The sequence below is a fragment of the Ranitomeya variabilis genome, chromosome 4, assembly GCF_051348905.1.
Source record: "Ranitomeya variabilis isolate aRanVar5 chromosome 4, aRanVar5.hap1, whole genome shotgun sequence".
Classification (NCBI taxonomy): Eukaryota; Metazoa; Chordata; class Amphibia; order Anura; family Dendrobatidae; genus Ranitomeya; species Ranitomeya variabilis.
Genome location: NC_135235.1, coordinates 200,968,697 through 200,991,850, shown reverse-complemented (window position 1 = coordinate 200,991,850; position 23,154 = coordinate 200,968,697). Strand labels below are relative to the sequence as shown.

Here is a 23,154-nt window from a genome sequence, read left to right as displayed (position 1 = left end):
CATCTTGTGATTAGGGAATAAAACGTTTGCGTGACAACTCTTGAGTTTGAAGTTTATAGTGCTGGGTTTACACAATTTCTAGGGAAATCCTGTGTCCAATAAAATAATTGGAGGGTTAATGGTTAGGTCTCCCTTAAAGAGCAACACTTGTTTTAATTTTCATAATAGATGTGAAACAAGAAACCCAACCCTTTAAAAACAAGATTACAAGACCTTGAAAAACTTTTATTCATCAGTAAAATAATTTTTGCTCATTGACAGTTGATGCATTAAATACTGGGAAATTAGCTATTTATGTGTTGCGAAAGTCACCGCAAGGCCAACCAACAGCATGAACATGGAGATGCTGATCAGCACCGTGATGACCACCATTCCTCCAGAGCGTCCCTCAAAAACAAAGCGCATCTCTCTTGGGTTCGGAGGCAGATCTGTAGTCCAACCAGAAACAAAAAAAATTAAAAATCCTTAGTAATAAAATTCTAGTTTAGTGCAACTAATTACAAGTCCAAAAATATTAAAATTTTCTTTGACACTAGAAAAATTAAAATTTTTCATTTTTATCAATGTGCTGGATCCAACTCTTTCACTCCTATGCACAATTAAAAAAATAAATCCACCCCCTGCGGATGGATGTCTGAATGAGGTCTTCGATCCATTTCTGGATGTACCTGGGAGGATTAGAGGGCAGTAGTTAAAGACTCACCTCGTGTCATGAAGGGCTGGGACCAATTTGTGTAAGCGATCTGCTTATCAGTGCTATACAACATAAAACGGATCCTGCAACAAAAACAGCGTCAGTGGCTTAAAGCTGGAGAGAGCAGACAGAAGATGGCTGCAGAAGAGACGTTTTATCCATCACAAGCATGACGCATGATAATTAGAAGGGGGATCTATAATATGCGGGGAGTAGGGTTTAAAGTATCAGGATGAAAAATAAATAAATCAATGTGCGCACATCAAACTCCAAATTAGAACTAGGAAAATCAATACTGTAGATTTTATTTTAGATGTTTTAGTTAAGAAACTAATCAAAAAGGTGAAGAAACCAAGTCCGGTCATCAGGCGCGAAGGAACAAGCAGATGCCACAAATTGGTCTCACAAACTTTTAATGGTGTTGTAGTGTTACAGGAAGGCATTTGTCTGCACAGTAGGAGTGGGATTGCCCTGCCGAGTCTGCCGACCTCAATGCAGACACGTGGGAAGATCATAAAGTGAAGTTCACGGGCTGAGAAAGTTTTTTAGTCGGTTAACCTCTTACATGGTCTGGCTGTCCAACTGTTCAGTTTGCACCCATGACTGCTTTTTCAGGCGAATTCCTCCTGAAAAAGCACTCAAAAAGAGGAACATATGCAATAACTACTTAATATGCTTGTGAACAGCCTTTGGAGTGTCTTTTAACCACTTCAGGTTTCCAAAGACATCAAATACTTAGTGATCCAATTTTTAGTGTCTTCTGCTCAGAAGGTGCTTGATATTTGACAAGACAAGCGAATGGCAAAGCTCCAAAGACTTCAGAACAAATAAAAGAACAACCTCTTGGAAAACTCAGTGGGTTCATCAAAGTTTAAAAAGATATCATGTGCACATATGCTTAACACAGCCAATCAGAGAAGACTGACCGTATAAAAAAAGAAGAAGAGGGCCAGACAAACAGCAGCATTTTAGGATTTTAAAGTGTAGAGGTAGGCGGTCAGAGACCCCAGCCGATTACACAAAAGGGATAGAAAACCGGTTTTTACTTACCGGTAATAGGATTTTACAGAGTCCACGACAGCACCCTTACGAGAGAGGGGATCCGCCCACCATCTGGACAGGAACCTACAGGATTTAAAGGGGCGGTCCCCCTCACCACTCCAGTTTGTGTTTCAGAGTATAAGGGACACCGCCCATTGAGTTAGCACATAAACATATATACTTAAACAGTACTAAATACCACCACCTCTAAAAGAGTGATAACTAATAGCACACTTTCCAAAGAGTGCAGGAAACCAATGATTAACTACGGGGGGGGGGGGGGGGGGAAATGTGCGGGTGCTGTCGTGGACTCTGTAAAATCCTATTACCGGTAAGTAAAAACCGGTTTTCATATCGCCACGACAGCACCCTTACGAGAGACTTTCAAAGACTAATCACCTGGGAGGGACTACAGCACTAAGTACTGAACGGCCAAAGTCTAAATTGGCCTTACATGATAGATCAAGACGGTAATGATTATAAAAGGTGGAAGGAGATGACCACGTTGCCGCCTTACATATCACGTCTATGGAGACGTCCGTTTTCTCCGCCCAGGATGAGGCCATGGCTCGAGTGGAGTGGGCCTTGATGCCTTCTGGTGGAGTCTGGCCTTTGGCAGTATAGGCAAGACATATTGCATCCCTGATCCATCTGGCAATAGAACCTTTAGTAACACTTGCCCCCTTCCTTGGGTTCTGAAAGGAGACAAACAGAGCCCTACTCTGCCTCCAGGGTTCTGTTTTGTGTAGGTATTCTAATACTGTTCTTCTAACATCTAGCGTATGATATTTTTGCTCTTCTGCTGAAACTGGGTTATCACAAAATGAAGGTAAATATTTCCTGACTCCTATGGAACTTAGAGGCTAATTTCGGCAGATATGCTGGGTCGGGCTTCAAGACTAGCCTATCCTGAAAGATATTTAGATAAGGAGGGTCTACTGACAATGCTTGCATATCACTCACTCTTCTAGCAGAAGTCAAGGCCACTAGCAGAGCCGTCTTTAAAGTTAAATTTTTTATGGAGACAGAATCTAATGGCTCAAATGGGGGTTCTGTTAAAGCATCTAAAACCAAATTTAGATCCCATGGCGGTAATCTAACATTATGAACGGGGTTACTCCGTTCCATAGCTTTCATGAATCTAGATACCCATCTATTTCCCGCTACATTGCTGTTATACAATGCCCCCAGAGCTGATACCTGAACTCTAAGGGTATTTACCGCCAAACCCAATTCACGACCCTTCTGTAAAAACTCCAGAATAGCCGGAATTGGAATTTTATCCGTAAAGGGCTGTTGGTAAAAGGCAAGAAATTTTTTCCAGATCTTACAGTAAATCTTAGTAGTAACCTCGTTTCGGCTACTTAAAAGGGTAGATATTAAAGCATCAGAAAATCCCCTCCTTTTCAATAATTCCCTCTCAAATTCCAAGCCGTGATATGCACATTGGGATAACAGAATGGACCCTGAGAAAGAAGTTCCGGACTCACGGGCAACACCCAGGGGTCGGTGACTGACATTGCCCTGAGTAAGGAGAACCATGCCCTCCTGGGCCAGAAGGGGGCAATTAGGATTACTCTCGCCCCCTCCTTCCTGAGGACTAGAGGAATCAGACATAGTGGGGGAAATGCATAGGCTAGAGGGAAACCCCAATGAATCTGAAGGGAGTCCACTACGGAAGGGTTGTCCGCTACCCGAAGGGATGCAAACTTCCTGGTCTGTCTGTTTTCCCTCGTAGCAAACAGATCTATAACTGGTAATCCCCACAGACCCGCTATTTGTTTGAAAACTAGCCGATTTAGAACCCACTCTCCCTGACGTAGAGAATGATGGCTGAGGTAGTCTGCCTGTATGTTGTGTTCTCCTCGTATGTGAACCGCTGAAAGAGCGAAAATGAGTTTGGGCCATGTTGAATATGTCTGCGGTGGTGATCATCAGAGACTTTGACCTCGTCCCTCCCTGATGGTTGAGGTATGCTACTACTGTCGTGTTGTCCGACTGGACTCTTACATGCGAGTCCCGTAGGAACGGTAACCATCTGAGCAGGGTATTTTTTACTGCCATAAGCTCCTTCCAATTGGAGGACTCTTGGGCTTCTAAGGGAGACCATTGCCCTTGAGTCCAAACATCTCCTATGTGAGCTCCCCATCCTATTGGACTGGCATCGGTTGTGACCGTGTTGTCTGGTACTATTTCCCAACCAACTCCTTTTGCCAAATGTTCCATATTTAGCCACCATCTTAGACTGTTTAGAGTGGTGGTAGATAGCCTGAGACTTCCGCTTAAGCAACCTTGAAGACTCCTCTCTATATCCAGGACTTGGGCTTGCAATACCCGAGTGTGGAATTGAGCCCACTGGACAGCCGGTATGCATGCTGTTAACGATCCCAACAGGGACATTGCGTCTCAAGGTCAGATTTGGTCTTTTTATCAGTTCTGACTGTATAACCTTCTGCTTCTTTTCTTCTGGAAGAACAGACAGCTGATTCTCTGAATTTAGCTGAATACCCAAGAAGGTCTGAATAGTTGATGGCTTTAGTTTTGACTTCTCTAGGTTGACCAACCAACCTAGGTCCTGCAGAGAAGATATTATACAGTTTAGGCGATCTTTACACTGTACAAATGAATTACCCACTACCAGGAAGTCATCCAAGTAGGGTATAACTAATGTATCTTGCTCTCTGACATAGGCCATTACTTCCGCAATGACCTTAGTAAACACCCTTGGTGCCATAGATAATCCAAATGGCATTGCTGTAAACTGAAAGTGCCTGACCTGATCGTTTAGGCGCACCGCCATTCTGAGGAACCGTTGGTGATCTTTGTGAATGGGCAGATGGTAGTATGCATCTTTTAAATCCAGGACTGTCATATAACACCTGGGAAAAAGAAGTTTAGTAGCTGATTTAATTGATTCCATTTTAAAAAGGCATGGTATTGTAGAAATTTGTTCAATTTACGTAAATTTATGATGGTCCAAAAGGAACCATCAGGTTTGGGGATTCAGAATAAGGGGGAATAGAACCCTTCTCCCTCCTGATCTTTTGGAACTTCTACAATAACTTCCTTCTGTCTCAACATTTGAATCTCTTTTTCCAGGGCTTTCTGTTGGTTTAAGGAACCAGGGGCAGTCAATACATAATAACCTGAAGGTCTTTCCCGGAACTCTAGTTTTAATCCCGACCTAACTATACCCAGGATCCAATTACTGGAAGTTATTCTGACCCATTGAGCATAAAAATGTCTTAATCTGCCCCCTACTGGAAGGTCCGATCTAACGGTAATTTTGCCTACGTCTTGAAGATGATGAGGTGTTAAAGTCTGAACTTCTCTTCTTCGGCTCCGCCGACTCCCAATTTCGGGTTGAGTAAGGTCTCCGGTATGGGAAACGTCTCTTGAAGGTATTCCTAAAGGTAGGATTGAACACTTTAGGAAAACCTTTCTTCCTATCCTCAGCCTTAGCTAGAATGTCATCTAGCACTGGCCCAAATAAGTACTCACCCCTACACGGAATAGTACATAGTTTAGCTCTAGCCTGCGCGTCCCCCTTCCAGGTCTTAAGCCATAAGGCTCGCCGGGCAGCATTTGAGAGTCCTGCTGATCTAGCTGCAAGTTTTAGGGAGTCCACCGAGGCATCCGCCAAATACGCCACACCTTCCCGAATCTGGGATAGTGAATCCAGCAATTTGTCACGAGGCACTTTAGTTTTTAGCTGCTCTTCCAGCTGGGCTACCCAGACCATAACCGATCTGGCAGTGCAAGTGCCGGCAATTGCCAGTTTGAAAGCCCCTGACGATGCTTCCCAAACTTTAAGGAACATATCCGCTTTTCTATCCGCAGGATCTTTTAGAAGGCCTACGTCCTCTAGCGGTAAGGTGGTCGATTTTGACGTGGAAGCCACAGCCGCATCCACTTTAGGAATTTTAACCCATTCTGCCAGGACTTTATCATCAAAAGGGTACCTTCTCTTTGCTGACGATGGCAGGAAACCCTTATCCTGCTTATCCCATTCTCGCTTAACAAGTTCTTTGACCGTATCCACTACCGGAAACGATTTACGGCTCCTTTGGCACAACCCAGCAAACATTATATCTTGGGTTGACCTTGGCTCCTTGTTCTCCACAACCCTCATGGTTGTGCGAACTGCTTTAACTAATGCGTCCATTCCATCCACCGAAAAACAAGGTCTCCCCTCTTCATCCGAAGAGGATGGTGATGAGGAACGTGAACATTCACCTTCTTGCACAGACGGGCTCGATCCTAGTGATACTTCCCTGGATCTCTCATGCCGACTTGTTATGACCCCAATGGCGAGGGTCTCAGAGGAACGTGGAAGTCTGCAGAATACAAAAATCCAGCTCATAGGGCAGTGGTAACTGGGTTGACCATATATCTACTCCTAACGCCAACACTAGAAGTAGCCGGGGATCATTCCTACGTTGATTCTAGATGACACGCGCCAGCCGGAGAATCTAGCTACCCCTAGTAGAGGAAAACAAAGACCTTTCTTGCCTCCAGAGAAGGGGACCCCAAAGCTGGATAGAAGCCCCCCACAAATAATGACGGTGAGGTAAGAGGAAATGACAAACACAGAAATGAACCAGGTTTAGCACAGAGAGGCCCGCTTACTGATAGCAGAATAAAGAAAGGTAACTTATATGGTCAACAAAAACCCTATCAAAATCCACACTGGAAATTCAAGAACCCCCGAACCGTCTAACGGTCCGGGGGGAGAACACCAGCCCCCCTAGAGCTTCCAGCAAAGGTCAGAATATAGATTTGGAACAAGCTGGACAAAAATACAAAACCAAAACAAATAGCAAAAAAGCAAAAGGCAGACTTAGCTGATATAACTGGAACCAGGATCAGTAGACAAGAGCACAGCAGACTAGCTCTGATAACTACGTTGCCAGGCATAGAACTGAAGGTCCAGGGAGCTTATATAGCAACACCCCTAACTAACGACCCAGGTGCGGATAAAAGGAATGACAGAAAAACCAGAGTCAAAAAACTAGTAACCACTAGAGGGAGCAAAAAGCAAATTCACAACACCGACTGCTCTTAAGGGAACTACTAATTTCCTCTCTTATGACTGCCCTGAGGTCTGATGCATGAAGGGGAGCCTCTTCTAAGGTCTGACAAATACAAGTTTGGCAGAGCCTTTTCTGATAACTATCAGGCAAGGGAACCGTACATAAAGCACATTGCTTGTGCTTGGATTTAGCTGATTTTTTGGCCTAAAACAAAGCACAAGAACAAACAGACCATATCAGCTACTTGGTTCTTTAAAAAACACTCACCAAGGCTGAACTGGATAGTACCGGTCTCTGAGGAGGAGAATCCATACGTGACGTTGAGGCACCTGCCCCCGTACCACGCTGCTGCTGCTTCTGGAGCGGCTGCTGTCACTCTTCTTGCGCTGGTCAGGCACCTCCACCTGAAGGTGCTCTGTGTCCGCAATCGAAGACATCTTCTGCCGCACATTATCCTGCAGTTGCCGCTGCTTAATACTGGCAGCCGCGCCTCCTCCCCCAGCATACCCCGGAAGTCCTACCTTCCACTTCCGGGTCATCTGTATGAAGTACGCTGAGCCGGCGCCGCGCACTTACAGATGGCCTCGCGGCATTCACGCGACCCAGGGCGGCCTGCCCGACCCCTGGGATCACATACCATACGGTCAGACGAGGAGGGGTCTGAAAAAGAACACCCGACGCTGCTTCCAGAGTCCCCGATTCTGCCGTTCTCATGGATACCGCGCAGAGGCCTGGTGGACCTGGGTAAGAGAACATCCTGCAGGCTCCCGCCATCCGGACAGGAACCCAAACTGGAGTGGTGAGGGGGACCGCCCCTTTAAATCCTGTAGGTTCCTGTCCAGATGGTGGGCGGATCCCCTCTCTCGTAAGGGTGCTGTCGTGGCGATAGGAAAAAGGAGTATACCGACTGTGGTGTCCTATGGGGCTGAAGCACGAATTAAGTTGGAGTGTTATTTTCAGCCTCTGAATAATAACACAGGTCAACAAAAAAAAATTTTTTTTCTGGTGGCCATAATATTTTAATGAATTTGGGGTATTTTTGGGGTGCTGATTCTGAATATGCTATCAGTTTTGCCAGATTGGCTCAAGTTTTTGACATTTTTGGTATCTTATTTATAGCACTTGTTGGTAAATGCGACGCATCATCTCATTAATTTCTTTGGATTAGTACTTGAACTGAGCAGTTCTCAATATAGTTTTGTGTTAATTAGTGTTCTAAAAGTTTGTTCATAGCTTGATTTTTGCACTAACTTTATGTTGTTGTCATGCTTTTCACTGGAAAACAGAACTCATCAAGAAGAAGTTGTCTTAACGATCCAGACTCATTCTGTTACATTTGTGGTGAATACACACTGCCAAAACATAGAAGAAACATAACAGACTTCGTAAAAAAAGTGTATTTTGCCTATTTTGGGGTTATGCTTGGGGACCAAGACAAGTTTTGGGCACCACACATAGTGTGCAAAGCATGTATCGAATTATTACGAAAATGGAGCAAAGGACAAAGAAAAAGCTTCAAATTTGGTGTTCCAATGGTGTGGAGAGAGCCAAAAAATCATCATGATGACTGTTATTTCTGTGCAGTGCAAGTGCAAGGATTCAATAAGCATAAGAAACGAAAATGGGAGTAACATGGAATCTGCAAGAAGGCCTGTCCCTCATTGTGAAGATGTGCCTGTACCTGTGTTTACCATAAATAACAGTCATCATGATGATTTTTTGGCTCTCTCCACACATTGGAACACCAAATTTGAAGCTTTTTCTTTGTCCTTTGCTCCATTTTCGTAATAATTCGATACATGCTTTGCACACTATGTGTGGTGCCCAAAACTTGTCTTGGTCCCCAAGCATAACCCCAAAATAGGCAAAATACACTTTTTTTACGAAGTCTGTTATGTTTCTTCTATGTTTTGGCAGTGTGTATTCACCACAAATGTAACAGAATGAGTCTGGATCGTTAAGACAACTTCCTCTTGATGAGTTCATGCTTTTCACTGGAAAACAGACAACAACATAAAGTTAGTGCAAAAATCAAGCTATGAACAAACTTTTAGAACACTAATTAACACAAAACTATATTGAGAACTGCTCAGTTCAAGTACTAATCCAAAGAAATTAATGAGATGATGCGTCGCATTTACCAACAAGTGCTATAAATAAGATACCAAAAATCTCAAAAACTTGAGCCAATCTGGCAAAACTGATGACATATTCAGAATCAGCACCCCAAAAATACCCTAAATTCGATGAAATATCTTTGGCACCTAAAATGCTGTTGACCAGTGTAATAATCCAAAAGATTCAAGTGAGATCAGGAAGTGCTGTAGCTTTATAGTCACTGTAAACTGATCTGTTATATACTGCAGTAACAGCACCTTAATGAACACATTTTTCCCCCCCATTCTTCACACACTGCAAACAAGGAAGGTAGTTTAAAACGGTTTTTTAAGTGATGGGCAAACCCATGGATGTTCAGGTCAGGTACCAGAATAGTACTGTAATCCCATTCATGAATAGGTGGCCCCAACATCCGTTGTTTGTCACGCTGTTATGTGCATGACAGCCTGGAAAGCACAGGCTCTGACCAGGGTCTAATACGCTTACTGCCGATCAGAGCGCTGCAGTTCCCACACTGTCAGATGACAGCATGAGTCACCAGCTGTAAAAATGTTACCTCTAGTCAGATGTGTTGGCTGATTAGAGAGTACTACTCATCAGCCTACAGCTACAGGCGCCACTGATGGGAGTATTCAGCTGGCACTTGTGCTATAAATAAAAAAAATAATTTGAAACAAATGGCATGGGGTTCCCCCCGACCCCTATTTTTTGACAACTAGCCAAGCTAAAGTAAACAGCTGGTATTCTCAGACTTATAAGGGGCCATAGATTTCTCCCCCCACTGACCTAGGTTGTCAAAAAATGAGGGGGACCCCATGTTTTGCTTTTTTCTTAAATTTAAACAAATGGCATAGAACCCCTATAGCTCTTGATAACCAGCCATGATAAAGCTGACAGCTGAGAGTTGCAGCCCGAAACTGTCAGTTTTGCCTTTGCTCGTTATCGAACTAGAAGAGACCCCACATCATTATTTATAGCACAGGTACCGACTGATGAATACTCTGATCAGCTGTGCCTGCTCTCGCTGTTATCAGCAACAGCAGGTATAGGCTGATGGGAGTAGTAATCTCTCAGCTGATGCCTGTGATCGGAGGTAATCTTTTACCACCAGTCACAGCTACTGGATCACATGCTGTCATCTGAACCTCAGCTCTGACTGGCGGTAATGCTCTTCCCGCCGATCAGAACCGCCGGTGTTTTACGCTGTCATGCACATGACATCATGGCAAACACGACATTTGGGGGGTGCTGAACCCAAACAGTAACACTGACTTCCTTGAGCAGTCGTGTTTGCCCACCTTCACCGTTTTGTCCCAATTTTGCTTTTGAGTAAAATCACTGGACTAAGGCTGAAGTGCCACAAAATTTGTGCTTCTTGGTTTGTGAGAGTGGCAAGCTAGGATGAAGAAAAAAAAAATATATATATATTTTATATTTTCTCTCATTGTTCTCAAAACCCAACAAAAAGGTATTAAGCCTCACTTACAAATACGTCGTCCCTGGAAGAATTCGGATCACTTGGTCGGCATTCTGATTACTAATGTCCGGTCCAACTTGAAACACATAAAGATCCAATGGCGAAGGTTCTCCAAACATGGATACGCACTGCGGTAAAGCAAATCTGTCCGGGACAACATACGTTTCATTGTTTCCTAGGTTTAAAAAAAAAAAAAACAAACACAAGAAGAAAAAAAAAAACACACACTTTTTTAGACCACGAACAAGTTGATCAGTCATCCTGCAGCTAAAATTTACAGCAGGACCACGACGTGCGAACATAGCTTTAGGGTACGACCGAGATACCTCTGTATGACACTGGACATTTGGAATTACACATTGGGCTCCACAGACCTACAGCTAAAATAATGCTCAACTTACCAAGGATCTGGACCTCCACCTCTATCATGGAAGTACTTCTTGGAGCCACAGATACATCAAATGCCTGGTGAATCCATGTTTCATACAAGCAGTAAGGTGGCATCAACCAGATGACAGATGATAGAATTAGATCTTCAGAAAAGAGTGAAATTTCAAATTCTGAAAAGATAGAAGTGGGAACGAATAAATACTATAGAGATTTGCAAGAAGAATTAGAGATGGAGCCAATATCCTTATAGAACAGATGTTTTAAGCCAACTGTCATTTCAGCAGCACAATGTCAGTCTGACTATAGCTCCTCCCCCTCCATTCCACATAGAACTTTATGAGCACCAACTGTCATCTCTTATCACATTTCAGAATATTTTTTTTCAGGTAGTTCACATTAGCTCTGGAATCCCACACCAGAAGTGATGAAAATGGATGATGGATTTTGGCTTACAAATACAGATGTAAAAAAAATACTGACTTAGGCCGGCCTCACACTTGGCGTAAGACAATATGCCACGTATTATACGTCCGTACTACGGCCGTAATACGGAGAAATGTTCCCAAAATATTGATCCGTAGTCAGGGTGTGTCAGCGTATTTTGCGCATGGCATCCTCCGTATGTAATCCGTATGGCATCCGTACTGCGAGATTTTCGCGCAGGCTTGCAAAACCGACATCTAATGGATTTATGTGCTCAAATGTTAGGGAAAACATATATATATATATTCTGTATTTAGATTTCATTCAGCGCGATATCTGTGAACAGCCGGTAATTCAATTGCCGGCTTTTCATTTCTCCTGCACAAACCCGACAGGATATGAGACATGATTACATACAGTAAACCATCTCATATCCCCTTTTTTTTTGCATATTCCACACTACTAATGTTAGTAGTGTGTATGTGCAAAATTTCAGCGCTGTAGCTGCTGAAATAAAGGGTTAAATGGCGGAAAAAATTGGCGTGGGCTCCCGCGCAATTTTCTCCGCCAGAATGGTAAAGCCAGTGACTGAGGGCAGATATTAATAGCCAGGAGAGGGTCCATGGTTATTGGCCCCCCCGTGGCTAAAAACATCTGCCCCCAGCCACCCCAGAAAAGGCACATCTGGAAGAAGCGCCTATTCTGGCACTTGGCCACTCTCTTCCCACTCCCTGTAGCGGTGGGATATGGGGTAATGAAGGGTTAATGCCACCTTGCTATTGGAAGGTGACATTAAGCCAGATTAATAATGGAGAGGCGTCAATTATGACACCTATCCATTATTAATCCAATTGTTGGAAAGGGTTAAAAAACACACACACGATTTAAAAGTAGTTTAATGAAATAAACAGCGGTTGTTGTAATAATTTATTGTTCTCTCAATCCATCAGGAACACCCTCGCTTGGAAAAATAATAAACGCACAAGATACATACCTTCTGGTGAACCGTCACGTCCCACGAAGTAATCCATCTGAAGGGGTTAACTAATATTACAGGCAGGAGCCCTGCAAATGCAGCTGTGCTCCGTGCCTGTAATCCCCGGCGAATGAATGAAATGTAGGTCATTGACCTACATTTCCTTCAGTCGCGGTGATGCGCCCCCTGGTGGATGTCCTCATATGACCTGGAGCGTGGGAAAAAGTTCCCAGGCTGCAGTTCATGAGAACATCCACCAGAGGGCGCCTCACCGCGACTCAATGTAAGTACAGATCCTGCTTTCCTTTCAGCACCCGGGGGATTACAGGCACGGAGCACAGCTGCATTTAGCAGGGCTCCTGCCTGTAATATTAGTTAACCCCTTCAGATGGATTACTTCGTGGGACGAGACGGTTCACCAGAAGGTATGTATCTTGTGCGTTTATTATTTTGCCAAGCGAGGGTTTGCAAATGGATTGCGAGAACAATAAATTACTACAACAACCGCTGTGTTTATTTCATTAAACTACTTTTTAATCATGTGTGTGTGTTTTTTAACCCTTACCAACAATTGGATTAATAATGGATAGGTGTCATAATTGACGCCTCTCCATTATTAATCTGGCTTAATGTCACCTTCCAATAGCAAGGTGGCATTAACCCTTCATTACCCCATATCCCACCGCTACAGGGAGTGGGAAGAGAGTGGCCAAGTGCCAGAATAGGCGCATCTTCCAGATGTGCCTTTTCTGGGGTGGCTGGGGGCAGATGTTTTTAGCCACGGGGGGGCCAATAACCATGGACCCTCTCCTGGCTATTAATATCTGCCCTCAGTCACTGGCTTTACCATTCTGGCGGAGAAAATTGCGCGGGAGCCCACGCCAATTTTTTCCGCCATTTAACCCTTTATTTCAGCAGCTACAGCGCTGAAATTTTGCACATACACACTACTAACATTAGTAGTGTGGAATATGCAAAAAAAAAGGGGATATGAGATGGTTTACTGTATGTAAACCATGTCTCATATCCTGTCGGGTTTGTGCAGGAGAAATGAAAAGCCGGCAATTGAATTACCGACTTTTCACTAACAGCGATGCGTATTTCTCGCAAGTCACACTGCTGGTCCGTGTGGAATCCGTATTTTTCTCGCCCCCATAGACTTTCATTAGCGATTTTTTTGCGCAATACGCTGACAAACGCAGCATGCTGCGATTTTCTACGGCCGTAGAAAGCCGTATAACACTGAACCGTAATATACGGCTAATAGGAGCAGCCCCATTGAGAATAATTGTGCCGTTTATTTTGCGAGTTTTACGGACGTAATTTCTGCGCTCTTACGTCCGTAAAACTCGCTAGTGTGAGGCCGGCCTAAATAGTGATGGGTGAATGTGGCCTAGTGGGAGAGACTATTCATTAAGAATATTTTGAGTGAAAAAAAAAAAAAAAAAAAAAAATCATATTTATCTGATAGTATAAATGACAATAAACGGATATCTTATTGATTTATGAAAAACATTCAAGCAACAGTTACTCATTAACCTCTTCATGACATAAACTTACATCATATGTCAGTGTCCCTGCTTTTGATGATGGCTCCGGCGCTGAGCCCGCCTCTTTCCTGGAATATGATGGCCGATTTAGGCCATGTGCACACGCTGTGGATTCCATTGCCGAATTTTCCGCAGCGGTTTTGATTAATCCGCAGTGCAAAACCGCTACGGTTTTTACTGCGGATTTATTGCGGTTTTTATTGCGGTTTCCGCTGCGGGTTTTCACCTGCAGTTTCCTATTGGAGCAGGTGAAAAGCCGCTGCGGATTCCACACAAAGAATTAACATGCTGCGGAAAATAAACCGCTGCGTTTCCACGCGTTTTTTTCTGCAGCATGTGCACTGCGGATTTAATTTCCCATAGGTTTACATGGTACTGTAAATGCATGGGAAACCGCTGCGGATCCGCAGCTGCAGAAATGCTGCGGATCCACAGCGTGTGCACATACCCTAAGGCTATGTGCACACGTCAGGATTTGTAGCCAAAACCAGGAGTGGAACAATTAGAGGAAAAGTATAATAGAAACATATGCACCACTTCTGCATTTATCACCCACTCCTGGTTTTGGCTACAAAACCTGAGGAAAAAGCCTGACAAAATCCTGACGTGTGCACATACCCTTAATCAGCCATCATGTGCCTCTAACAGCCGCGAATGGAGTGGAGCTCCACCAGTAGCTGTTAACCTGTTACATCCTGCTGTCAATTTTCGACAAGGGGGATGCATCATTCCATATTCCCATAGGCGCGCCCGTGATGTGATCAAGGGGCGCCGATGGGTTTTCATGACAGCCGGGGGTTTGCAGAAGACCTTTGTGCTCATCATGACGATTCACCTGCGAAAGCCTAGTTTTCATAGGAAACCATGATTTTTCTCTATACATAGTGCTGACGGATTGGATGATCAAAGATTTAAGCCCCCAAAGGGGACTAGTGCAGAGAAAAAAAAAAAATACATAAATTCAGTCCACAGGAGCAAGTCCTAGAGCTACAATCTGGGGGTAGATGCAAGGTTTGGATCACCTATTGTTGCTGTAGCCAAAAATAAAGTAATTCTGGCTTTCTGGTAACACTGCATTTGTAAATGTCCAATCAAAAATCTAAAATAAAAATTAATGCAATTGGTAAATGGCATGAGAAAAATATAAAACTGAAAAGCCAGAACTATTTTTTTTTTTTTATTTTTTTTTTTTTTGGCCACTGCAACAATGGGTGGTCAAAACCTTGCATCTACCCCAGATTGTAGCTCTAGGATTTGCTCCTGCAGATTAGATTTGCTAGCAACCTATATGGTCAGAACAGGTACATGTATAATACTGAGGGCCTAAAAAATTTGGGCAAAACATATATACAAGATGCCATTTGAGAGCCATGCAGCAGCAGCACGCAACATCCATTCTGTAGTGAAGCCTCGTGGACGGATGGTTGAGCAACCGATGTTCATGTTAAAATTTTGAAACCCATGTCTGGAGTGCATTCAAGATCGAGAAGGGTCACATGAACAGACTTTCCAGTGGGGATTTTGCTGTAGATTCACATGAATATCTGCATGTTTCACATGCGGATTTTTAAGCAATTAAATCACCAGCAAATCTAGAAAAAATATGCTATGTATTCCCACCATGAAAGCATACCCAAAGGGCCCATTCACACTTGCAGTTCTTGTGTTAATCAAAGTTTGAAAAAGTCAAAAAAATATGGAAAACAAATCAAGTCTTCCCATCAGGTGATCTCGACTTTGGATCACAGATACAGACAAAAGTGGACAAGCTTGAAATGGCTCCTGCTGGTATATGTGCAGTAAATGAGTACACCCTTGCTGGGCTTCTACTTCCAAGCATTAAATGAAAAATTAAAAAGTTAACTCCTGATTAGTGATGAATGAACGTGCTGGGATAAGGAGTTATCAGAGGATGCTCATGTGCTAACCGAAGGTCTACGACGTGCTCAAACGATATGTTCTAGTCCCCATGGTTGCATGTCTCAAGGCTGTATGACAGGCACAACACATGCTCGGATAACACCTTTTCTGAAGACATTCACTTATCACTCTACAAAGCAGAGAAGAATCTTACTGTCCAGAAGTAAAGCCGTCTGCTGACTGACAACGCATCTCATAAGAAATAAGACGTTGAGTAAACTCCTCCATGATACGGGTCTCATTTCTCCAGGAGAACAGCCCAGGTCTGCTGTGTTACCAGGAGCCAACTATTTGGGTTGTTCCCAATTCCTTAGATTGCTAATTAATACCCTTGGTCAAGATGATGACTCGCTGACATGGTCTGCACACCCACATTCGTAAGGGTGGATTCACACACGACAGGTTTGGTTCAGCTGCAAAACTTTTTGTAACCGAAAGTCATTTTTATTTATAAAAGGTTAAGGTGCCAAAAAAGAAATCTTTAATTTTTACTGTCATCAATTTTTAGACATCGGCAGTGAATAAAATTTACAAGACCAAACACAATTTCTCCTGTGAATATTTGCGCTATACGATTGATCCAATTTTTCTTTGTGGACTTAAATGGGTCAATTCGGCCAAAACTAGCGCATGCCGAGATTTTTAATGTGGACTTCATCTGTACATACCAAATCCAATTGTAAAAACCACACATCGATTTTGATGCAATTTTTGCTCTAAAGCTAGGTGCACATGGCGTTCATCAGACACCAAGTTTTCTCAGACTTTACCGGTGGTTTTGCTGTCGTTCTTGTTCCGCCGCCGGCATTTTCCTCTCCATGATGTGGAGTAAAAAGACAGGACAGCTTCCGAGACCCCTGAAGATTGACTACAGTATGTCATTTCTTTTCACCATTTTCGATCTCTGAAATTCAGAAGACGTTTTTAAATTTTTCACGTTTTTGCGGTGCTTTTTCAGGCAGACAGAGAAAGACAAATGCACATAGGCTGTTTATATCGGACATCAGCTATCCGTGGTTTTGATCTATAGCACCCATACCCATGTTATTCTATGGGGCTGTGCACATGTCCGATTTTTTCCTCTGGCCAAGTGGTCGGAGAAAAAATTTGCAGCATGCCCGATTTGCCTCTGATACTCGCCCTTTCAAGTCTACTGGTCTACGAAAAAAATCAGATGACATACAAGTGCAACTCGATTTCCATTAACAGACTGAATGGAGGAGATGGAGAAACTTTTTTTGGGCAAAGCTATGTCCCTCTAATTAATCTATGAAACACTTTATACAAAATTTTGGCGCAAAAATGCCAAAATTTGCAATGTTTTTGCGCAACTAACAATTGTGCGAGAATTTGGTATTTTCCATATATGACTCATCTGGTCATAAGGACTTGATGATTCGGTCCCTAAGGCTGCTTTCACACTAGCGTCGATACGGGCCAGTCGCAGTGCGTCGGGCCGTCGTACCGACGCATGCTGTGAAAGAAATGCCCGACGTGGGCAGCGGAACCAGTCTTACAACGCTTCCGCTGCCCCATTGTAAGGTCCGGGGAGGAAGGGCGGAGTTTCGGCCACGCATGCGCGGTCGAAAATGGCGGACACGACGCGCAAAAAAAACGTTACATGTAACTTTTTTTGTGCCGACGGTCCACCAAAACACGACGCAACCGTCGCACGACGGTTGCGACGTGTGGCAATATGTCGCAATGCATCGGTAATGTTAGTCTATGGGGAAAAAACGTTTTTTCTCCTGAACGACGCATTGCGACGTATTGCAAACGACGCTAGTGTGAAAGTAAGCTAAGGCTCCATTCACACATCCATCACCGACCCATAGAGTTTAATTGATCCATACACAAATCCATTTTAAAAACAGATCCGTGACTCTGAAATTCTAAGAATGGTGAGATCCCACAGCCCATCCATGACTGGCTGCAGTTAATACAAACCACAGCGGCCATGGTGATATTAGGGTATGTGTCCACGTTCAGGAAACGCTGCGTTTTTGACGCAGCGTTCAGCCGCAGCATCAAGAACGCAGCGTCCAGATGTTACAGCATAGTGGAGGCGATTTTATGAAATCCCGTCTCTCCACTATTCATTAAAAAACGCATGCGTTATTCCCGCAAAAACGCACATGCGGTGCGTTTTTGAAGAACGCAGCATGTCCTTACATAGCAGAAAAAACGCCAGGACAGCGCAGGTGACCTGCCAGTGACCTCAGGTGCATAGTTGATCAGGATTTTACTTGCATAAAATCCTGAACAAATCCTGAAACAATCTTGAACGTGGACACATACCCTTACTGTATATAGAGTGACGGAAAGAGCAAATAGTCATCAGTCTGACACCTAGCGGATAAGATAGAAATCACTCCATTACATGGGAAATAATAATATCAAATATGTCGCTTTTACATCTAAACTATTGTGCTGAAAATATTTCTTAATAAATCTTTGCAGTGGTCAGAAGTTTTGTTTTCTGGTAAAGTGCTCCAGATTCTCTGGATAATAGATTTAAAAAATATCATTCCACACCGTGCAACTTTAAGGTCACGTTCACACATTCAGTATTTGGCAGTATTTTATATCAGTTTTTATAAGCTAAAACCAGGAGTGGGTGATAAATATAAAAGCGGTGACGTGTTTCTATTATAATTTTTCTCTCCTGGTTTTGGCTTACAGATACTGTAAAATACTGACCAAATACTGACTGTGTGAACGTGGCCTAATTGTAAGCTAAAATCAGGAGTGTAGCAATCAGAGGAAAAGTATAATAGAAACACGTCATCACTTCTGTGTTTTTCACCTATGATTTTGGCTTAAAAATACAGATGAAAAAAACTCACCAAATGCTCACCGTGTGCACATGGCTATAAGATCAGTAAAGCAATTTTTTTTTCATCTAAGCCACAACCCTTCCGCACCCAATGTTTTTTCTGCACCCACACATAAATAATGGCACTCATAAAACCTCTTAGGCCGGTTTCACACGTCAGTGGCTCCGGTACGTGTGGTGACAGTTTCCTCATGTACCGGAGACACTGACACACGTAGACACATTAAAATCAATGTGTCTCTGCAGATGTTAGGGATTTTTCGCGGACCGTGTGTCCGTGTTCAAAACACGAAGACATGTCCACGTTTCTCCGGCAGCACGGTCCTCAAAACGTCCCGCACACATAGAACAGTGTGCACTCTCCTCCGTGTGCACAGGAGAAACAGCGCTAGAGTTAAGCGCTGTCCCCTGCTTTTGGTGCTGAAGCCGGCATTCATTCCTTCTCCCCAGCAGCATTCGCTGGAGAGAAGGAATGAAAAATCAAGGTGTTTTTTTTTTTTGTTAAAAATAAAGTTCGGGGTCATCTCCTGCCTCCCACCCGGACGTGTGAGACTGGCCTTAGGGTATGTGCACACGTTGCGGATTTTGCTGCAGATCCGCAGCGGATCTGCAGCTGCAGGTCCGCAGCGGCTTTCCATGCGTTTACAGTACAATGTAAACCTATGGAAAACGCAATCCGCAGTGCCCATGCTGTGGAAAAAAACGCGCAGAAATGCTGCGGGTTACGTTCCGTCGCATGTCAATTCTTTGTGCGGATTCCGCAGCAGTTTACACTTGCTACACAATAGGAATCTGCAGGTGTAAAACCACAGGGGAATCCGCACAAAATCCGCATAAAAACCGCGGTAAATCCACGGTAAGTCTGCAGGTAAAACGCAGTGCCTTTTACCTGCGGATTTCTAAAATCCGCTGCGGAAAAATCCGCAGAGGTCCATTCTACGTGTGCACATACCCTAAGGCTGCGTGTCCACGATCAGGATGGCCGGCGGTATCGCCGGAGCGGTGAAGCCGCTCGGTGCTAAGCCCCGCCCCCTTTCTGGGACGCGATGATGCCGGATGTGTACTGTACACATCCGGGATCATCGCACCCCACGCCATAGGGCCCTGTTATATTACCTGCGGCGACGCAGCGTCGCCGCAGGTAGCACGGACATGCTGCGATCTGAAAAGACGCGCAGCATGTCCGGAGTCGCAGGCCCGTCGCGTGCGGGTTTCCACGCATAGTGGACACGGGATTTCAAAAAATCCCCTCCACTATGCTGGAACATCTCGACCCTGCGTGTTTGACGCTGCAGCGTCAAACACGCAGCGTTTACTTACCGTGGACACTCACCCTTAATGTCCCACACAGTTCAATACACTTTGAATGCCCCTCCGCACAGTATAATGCCCTAAAGATGCCCCTTCCACACAGTCCCCTTCAATGTATCCACCCACACTGAACTGAACTCCTCGTGTTCTCTCCCTTTAGTAACCTATCTTTCTCTGACATTGCCATCTCCGTGTGTGGTTCCACCATTACTCCCAAGCAACATGCTCGCTGCCTTGGGGTCATCCTTGATTCCAAGCTTTCATTCACCCCCCACATACGATCACTGGCTCGCTCTCCTTATCTGCATCTCAAAAACATTTCTAGAATTCATCCTTTTCTTACTTTCGACTTTGCAAAAACTCTTACTGTTTCACTCATTCATTCTCGTCTGGACTATTGTAACTCTCTACTAATCGGTCTCCCTCTTACCAAACTCTCCCCGCTCCAATCTGTCCTAAATGCTGCTGCCAGGATTATATTCCTCGCCAACCGTTACACCGATGCCTCTACCCTGTGCCAGTCATTACACTGGTTACCCATCCACTCCATAATCCAGTACAAACTTATTACCCTCATCCACAAAGCACTCCATGGCTCAGCACCACCCTACATCTCCTCCCTGGTCTCAGTCTACCACCCTACCCGTGCTCTCCATTCTGCTAATGACCTGAGGTTAGCATCCTCAATAATCAGAACCTCCCACTCCTGTCTCCAAGACTTTTCACGTGCTGCGCCAATTCTGTGGAAAGCACTACCCAGGTTAATACGATTAATCCCCAATCCCCACAGTTTTAAGTGTGCCCTAAAAACGCATTTGTTTAGACTGGCCTACCGCCTCAACTCATCATCCTAACTATCCCTGTGTGGCCCATTCAAAAAACTTAAACCATAATCAGGTTCCTCGCATCATGTTCTCAAACACTTTATGCAGTTAATAGCCTCTGTGTCTGTGCTGCTACATATTTAGGCTGATAACTTTGTCATGCAGCTTTACATGAACACCTGAGCCTTACACTATGGCTGGTCCAAACAACGAAAACAATTGTTACCATCCACTTCTCGTGTCTCCCCTTTTCCTCATAGTTTGTAAGCTTGCGAGCAGGGCCCTCATTCCTCTTGGTATCTGTTTTGAACTTATTTTTGATATGCTGTAATGTCTATTGTCTGTACAAATCCCCTTTATAATTTGTAAAGCGCTGCGGAATATGTTGGCGCTATATAAATAAAATTATTATTATTATGCCCCTTCAGTTTTTCATGTGCTCCAATTCTTCAGCGCTGTTGCTCTCTTGTGCTCAGACTCTCCAGCGCTGCTGCTCCCCCTTGCTCGAGCTCTTCAGCACTGATGTTCCTCAGTGCTCTGACTCTTCAGTGCTCATGTTCTCCTGTGTTCTGGCATTCCAGAGGTTAGGATGTAGCCTGCTCTGGCTCTCCAGTGCTGCTGTTCTCTTGTGCTCTGGTTCTCCAGTGCTGCTGCTCTCCTCTGCTTCTGCTTTCCAGTGCTTCTACTCTCCTGTGCCCCAGCTCTCCATTGCTGCTGTTCTCCTGTGCTGTGGCTCTCCAGCATTGCTGCTCTCCTCTGCTTTCCAGTGCTGCTACTCTCCTGTGCTCCAGCTCTCCAGTGCTGCTGTTCTCCTGTGCACTGATTCTCCAGCATTGCTGCTCTCCTCTGCTTCTATTTTCGAGTGCTTCTACTCTCCAGTGCTGCTGTTCTTCTGTGTTCTGGTTCTACAGCATTGCTGCTGTCCTATGCTTCTGCTCTCCGGTGCTGTGGCTCTCCTGTGATCCTGAGCTCCAGTGCTGCTGTTTTCATGTGCTCTAGCAGGAAAAGACTTGACAACTACAGAGTTCTCAGGGTAGTCGCGCGAGACAAATCTCATCTCAGGTGAACACGCTGAGTCTGTAGCTGTGACTTTCTTGGTGGGCGGTCGCTTTTTCCTCTCTAGAATGCAGCATTTTTAATTGGTCAGTAACATAGAGAAAAAAAGGCAAATACTCACAGACAAGTTCTGTGAGATACACATAATTGGTTGAAGGGAATAGTTGCATATTGGATGCTCTTTATTACAAGTGGGCATAACTTTGGAACAGAAGGATAGAGAAAAAAAGAAACATACTCCAGTGCCCCCTGACTACATTTTTGCACAAAATTTGCATAATTTTAGCAGAACATGCAACGTTTTGCTCTAAAAAGTTGTAAAAAGGTTACAGACTAAAACCAGAGAGCAGGGGATTTTCTGGTGCGGCATTACTATTACAATAATTTTATCAAGTAATATGATCTAATTATTCCTTGCTATTTCATGATTCTGGTCCCGCCTTGGTGATCATCATATCACACCTGTCGAGAAGTATGTGTGATTTCAGCACTGTCCATAGGTCTTTGTGAGGTCAACACTGTCCAGATGTCTGTGTGAGGTCAAATATCCACCTGATGTCAACACTGTCCAAAGGTCTGTACCATACTAGCACTGTCCAGAGGTCTGTTTGACGTCAACATTGTCCTTAAGTCTGCCTGATATCATCTCTGTCCAGAGATCAGTGTGAGGTCAACTTGATCCAGAGGTCTAGCTGATGTCTACACTATGCAGAGGTCCATGTGAAGTCAACACTGTACAAAGGTCTGTGTGAGGTCAACTCGGTCCACAGGTCTGTGAGGTCAACTCAGTCCAGAGGTCTGTGTGAGGTCAATTCGGTCCAGAGGTCTGTGTGAGGTCAACTCTTTCCACAGGTCTGAATGAGGTCAACTCGGTCCAGTGGTCTGTGCGAGGTCAACTTTGCCCAGAGGTCTGTGAGGTCAACTCAGTTCACAGGTCTCTGTGAGGTCAACTCGGTCCAGAGGTCTGTGTGAGGTCAACTTGGTCCAGAGGTCTGTGTGAGGTCAATTTGGCCGAGAGACCTGTGTGATGTCAACCCTACCCATAGGTCTATGTAATATCAACAGTGATCAGAGAAGCAGATATATAACAGTTGCATTTTGATGTACTGTATGTTCAAGTTGTGTCTGGTAATGTTTAAGCAGTACTGCCTCCTATATGGAATTGCAACCATCAAGCTCCTGTGCCCTCCATGATAATTGCAACCACAAAGTTTTTTCGTTCCACTCATATAAAAATAAACAATAGGGCCTGTAACCGTTTCTTTAGGCTCAAAATTTTACTTGTGACAGCAGGAAAATTATAATATTGCATTGCAATATTCCATAATTGTCAATGGGGTTGCATAGGGATCTGTAACATAGCAGTCACAAAAAATCCAAAACTTTTGGCTTTTGTGGTCGCAGGTCATAAGCAACTTTTCCATCACAGACCACAATGCAAGTCACGCTCCACTGTGATGCTGGTCCAACATATACCCCTCTTACTTCTTTTAAGCTGCCTAACT

General features: G+C 44.1%; 1 protein-coding gene and 1 long non-coding RNA gene across 2 annotated transcripts in view; both read right to left on the bottom strand.

The window, feature by feature from the left end:
• Nucleotides 1-204: 204 nt before the first annotated feature.
• On the bottom strand, nt 205-15,934 carry LOC143768597 (uroplakin-2-like). Its single transcript, XM_077257233.1, has 5 exons — nt 15,777-15,934; nt 10,765-10,923; nt 10,373-10,538; nt 704-777; nt 205-428 (listed from the first exon to the last, which is right to left on the bottom strand). The coding sequence occupies exons 1-5, from the start codon at nt 15,862-15,864 to the stop codon at nt 289-291; spliced, it is 627 nt and encodes a 208-aa protein (XP_077113348.1). The 5' UTR covers nt 15,865-15,934; the 3' UTR covers nt 205-288.
• A 465-nt stretch (nt 15,935-16,399) lies between these two features.
• Nucleotides 16,400-23,154, bottom strand: part of LOC143768593 (uncharacterized) — an 85,095-nt gene continuing 78,340 nt past the window's right edge. The window contains exon 4 of the long non-coding RNA XR_013213959.1: nt 16,400-16,526. This is a non-coding gene — a long non-coding RNA (uncharacterized LOC143768593). The remainder of the gene's footprint in view (nt 16,527-23,154) is intronic.